This window comes from Pteropus alecto, unplaced genomic scaffold (assembly GCF_000325575.1).
Source record: "Pteropus alecto unplaced genomic scaffold, ASM32557v1 scaffold143, whole genome shotgun sequence".
Classification (NCBI taxonomy): domain Eukaryota; kingdom Metazoa; phylum Chordata; class Mammalia; order Chiroptera; family Pteropodidae; genus Pteropus; species Pteropus alecto.
In genome coordinates, this window is record NW_006434828.1 from 4,172,541 (window position 1) to 4,176,703 (window position 4,163).

The window sequence follows — 4,163 nt, forward strand, 5'->3', positions numbered from 1 at the left end:
TGTTTTTCAGTGACTGGACTCTGAAGGCTCCTCCTCCCCCACCTAGGGTTCCACACCCCGACCGTCAGGCCCTGACATGCAGGATAAGCGCTAACAAGGGGTCAGGGAACGGCGACAGGCGGGCGGCGGGCGGAGCAGGAGCCTATCGACCGACCGAGCGTCCCCTCCAACGCTGCCTGTGCCGCCCACGCATGGCCTGTGCCGCCCACGTGGGGCGCGGGGCAGCTGGGAAATGCTCCGCGTGCTGACCTCGTCCAGCGTGTTTCTGGGGCTGCAGGTGGCAGGCTGGGTACGGACCATGGCCTCGCACCAGCTGTTGGTGGCTCCCCCGGAGGCCCTGCACGGGCCCCTGTCGGTGCGCAGCTGGCTCCTGCTGGGGCCTGGCCCCTCCAACGTGGCCCCGCGAGTGCTGGAGGCTGGGCGGCTGCAGATGATCAGCCACCTGCACAAGGAGATGTATCAGGTGGGCCGTCAGGGGCGGCAGACAGTCCCCGGAGCCACCACCTCGCTGCGGGAGGGCAGAGGACGGGGCCTGACCTGCGTGCCCACCGCCCCTAGATAATGGACGAGATCAAGCAAGGCATCCAGTATATGTTCCAGACCAGGAACAGCCTCACACTGGCGGTCAGCGGCTCGGGGCACGCCGCCCTGGAGGCTGCCCTGTTCAATCTCCTGGAGCCCGGGGACGCCTACCTGGTCGGGGTCAACGGCATCTGGGGGCAGCGAGCGGCCGAGATCGGGGAGCGAATCGGTAAGGGATGGGGCAGATGATGGGGTGTGGCCTTGAGCCATCCCCCTCTAAGGCTTCCCACCGCGGGCAGGATGCCTAGCAGTGCCCCCCGCCAGCCAGACACCAACCGAGGCCCTTCCCCAGCCCCTCTGTGGCCTTCCCCTGCCCGCCAGCCTGGGCGTCCAGGTGCTCGAGGGACCTCAGCATTTGGGGACAGCTGTTTCTGGAGCACGTCAGGGGCCACTGCAGAGAAGCCTCTGGTCTCAGCTCCCGCAGCTCCCTGGGTTCGCCAGGGTCACCTCTGCTCTGCCACAGGACAGCGTTTCAGAGGCTGAAATCCCCCCTCAAAATCTCAGACACAGCCCTCTTTCTGAAGCCACAGAATCCGGAGGTATAGCCAGGGTTTCGTCTCCAGAGTAAAATTTCTAGAGACGAACTGTCAAGCGCAGGCGTGTGCGGGCTTAGTGATCGATCGCGGCTTTGGAAAGCTCACAGCTCCTGCAAGGTCAGCGCCACACCGGCCGGCTCCCGGTTAATGGACAACCTCTGACGGCTCGAGGGGCCCCGACCCCTCGCCCTGTCCCCTAGTCCACACGCTGGTTTCAGGAGGAGTCAGGGTTGGGCAGAGGCCGGGCCCCCAGGCGGACCGTGATGTCCATACTCCAGTGGCCCTGACTGCCCGCTGCTCGGCCTGGACAGGCTCCTGCCCTGCCCAGCCCCCACACCCAGGCCTCGGCTCTCCCCTGAGGCTCAGATGGTCCTGGGCACCCCGCCCCCGCACCCCCGCTCCTATGCAGGGGTCTGAGAGAGGGAGAAGACAAGGAGCCCTCAGCCTCAAAGGAAGGCGAAGCCCCTCCCCCACTCACTCCTTCACCGAACCCGTGGCCTCCCAGACCACCCTCTGCTGGGGTGGCACCCACCAAGCCGGCCTCGTACAAATGCTCACTCACTCCCGATGGGAGGCGTGCTGGGGACGCGAGGGAGGGGCAGTAGACTGCGGCTGGCCGCTGTCATCCGGGGCACCCCAAAGCCCCAGTCCTTCCTGCGGCCGGCTCAGCATGGCCCCTGCCCTGCGCTGGGACAGGGGTGGCTCACTTCTCCCTGCCCCTACCCCAGGCGCCCGTGTGCACCAGATGATCAAGGATCCCGGAGGCTGCTTCACACTGCAGGAGGTGGAGGAGGTGGGCGGGGGACCCCGGCCCTGGGGACGGGAGGGGGCCGGCCGGCTGGGTGGGCTCAGGGCTGCGAAGCTAGGGCCAGAGCCTTCCCAGCTCCAGGTGATCTGCCACAGCAAGAGCCTTCTGGTACCTGAGGGCAGGTGGGAAGCCTAATAGGCAGGGCTCTGCTGGCGGGGAAACTGAGTCAGGAGCCCAGTCCTGTGGGCAGAGCCAGGGGCTGGAGGCAGGGGGTGGGGAGCAGGACAGGCCCTGACACTCGGGGTGCCAGCCCCTCCCCACCGGGCAAGGTCAGTCCCACCAGCCCAAGTCCTGGGCACTCAGTTCACCTCACGATGGCCCCAACAGGAGAGGCAGGAGGCCGAGGCTACTCTTCCTGGGTCTCTGGGACAAAGTCTTTCTCTTCTGGGAACAAGCCCCCCGCCAGAGCTGAGATGCCTGGCCCCCACCTCAACACACCCGTGGGCACCCGGGCCGCAGGCCGCACCAAGTGCAGGTGTCTGGAGTGGGTCCCGCCCTGCCCTCTTCAGGAAGAGTCCTCCTGGGAGGGGCTGGCCAGCCAGGGGAGGCCCCTCGCCTCCCTGGCTCTGCCCACAGCTGTCGCCTCTGTCCCTCCCAGGGCTTGGCCCAGCACAGGCCGGTGCTGCTGTTCCTGACTCAGGGGGAGTCATCCAGCGGCGTGCTGCAGCCCCTCGATGGCTACGGGGAGCTCTGCCACAGGTGGCCCGTCCGGGTGGCAGTGATCAGCCCAGATTGGGGTGGGCGGGGGGTGCTGGCAGGTCCCTCCAGCCTGGTGGCGGCATGTGAGGCCGAGTCCCCACCCAGCCTCTGTCGTGGTGTGGGGAGCCTCGGGGTCCTCCTGGCCCTGTGCTGAGTCTGGGGGGCACCGCCTTCCGAGAGCGGGGCCAGGCGTGCCCACAATGCCCGCTGCCCGCCGCGCCTAGCGTCTCATCCAGTGAATCAAGCTCAGGACTGGAACCTGCGCTGTGGTTCCTGCCGGTCACCTGTCCCTGCGTGGGCCCTGTGTCCTCTCCGGGCTCCGGGCTTCCAGTCGGGGGGCTGTTAGCAGACAAGGGCCCAGGCTGGTGCCTCTGGCCCCGGCAGCCCACGCAGCCCTTGCCCTGAGCCTCAGAGCTCCCAGCCACTCCCAGGCCCCCGGGCGGCCTGAGCTGGCCCTCACACAGCCTGGGGCTGCGGGCGGGGGCCTCGGCACCTCCGAGGTCCAGGTGGACACCACTCTGCCCCATGCTCCGGCTCAGGACGCAGCCGGTCCTGGGCCCCAGTGGGAGGTGGAAGGCTGCCCCTGCCAGGAGCCGGGGGCGGAGCTGAGGCCCCTCCTGCTTCACTCTGCTGCCCACCCCCCCAGGTACCAGTGCCTGCTCCTGGTGGACTCGGTGGCGTCCCTGGGTGGGGTCCCCATCCACATGGACCGGCAAGGTAAGGGTGTGACCCACACCCCAGCCACCCTGGGCTCTGAGGGGCCGGCAGGCCTGCGGGAAAGGTCTGGTCAGGCGCTGCCTCCCGTCCATCTGTCGGTCAGCCTGTTGGATCAGGGCCTCGCAGGGGCAGGGCAGGTGCATGAGCCGCTGTTTGCGCTGGGCCCCCAGGCACGGTGGGAGGCGGTGTGGGGAGAGGCTCCCCCAGGCCGCGCTTGGGGCGGGAGGTGCTCTGCACCCTCAGGGCCAGCGGGAGACGGGCAGAGGGCAGAGGGCAGAGGGCTGGAACGCCTCTAGTCCCAGCCGGCCTCAGTTTCCCCGCCAGCCTGTCACATGCAGTGAGCACCCTTGCCGGCCAGCCCAGAGGAGCCCGCCCGGCCAGCAACAGGGGGGTTATGGGCCACCCGCGAACCGTGCTGTGGAAGGGAGGTGCGGGGAGAGGCCCAGGCCGCAGTGCGGGGTGGCAGGCCCGTCCCCGAGGAGTCACACTGCGCCTCGCGGTCTGGCCACCCCTCCGTGGAAGGAGCAGCCAGGCTAAGGGGCTCCAGCCTGGGGGGCCCAGAGTGCAGACCCCACGAGGTAGCAGGGCCTAACCGAAACCAGGCCCCCCGCCCCCGCCCTGCTCCCACGCCCGGCGCCCCGCGTGCTTCGCGGGGTCCGCGTGAGGCTCCACGCTGCCGCGCGAGCGGCCGCTCTGTGGGTCTCACGGAGCTCAGGAAGTCAGCACCCCTCCCCGAGACGCCGGGCCCCTGGATTTGGGCTGCTGCACGTTGGGAGCCACCCGGGGCCACTGGGGGCCTTGCAAGGCGGGCGGAGCTCGGG

At 69.0% G+C, this 4,163-nt stretch overlaps 1 protein-coding gene across 1 annotated transcript in view; it reads left to right on the forward strand.

The window, feature by feature from the left end:
- The first annotated feature begins 271 nt into the window (after positions 1-271).
- AGXT (alanine--glyoxylate and serine--pyruvate aminotransferase) overlaps positions 272-4,163 on the forward strand; it is a 7,980-nt gene continuing 4,088 nt past the window's right edge. Inside the window, exons 1-5 of the mRNA XM_006909909.3 lie at positions 272-463; positions 559-751; positions 1,847-1,911; positions 2,525-2,625; positions 3,272-3,342. Of these exons, the coding sequence (XP_006909971.2) occupies positions 299-463; positions 559-751; positions 1,847-1,911; positions 2,525-2,625; positions 3,272-3,342 (595 nt within the window). The 5' untranslated portion in view covers positions 272-298. The remainder of the gene's footprint in view (positions 464-558; positions 752-1,846; positions 1,912-2,524; positions 2,626-3,271; positions 3,343-4,163) is intronic.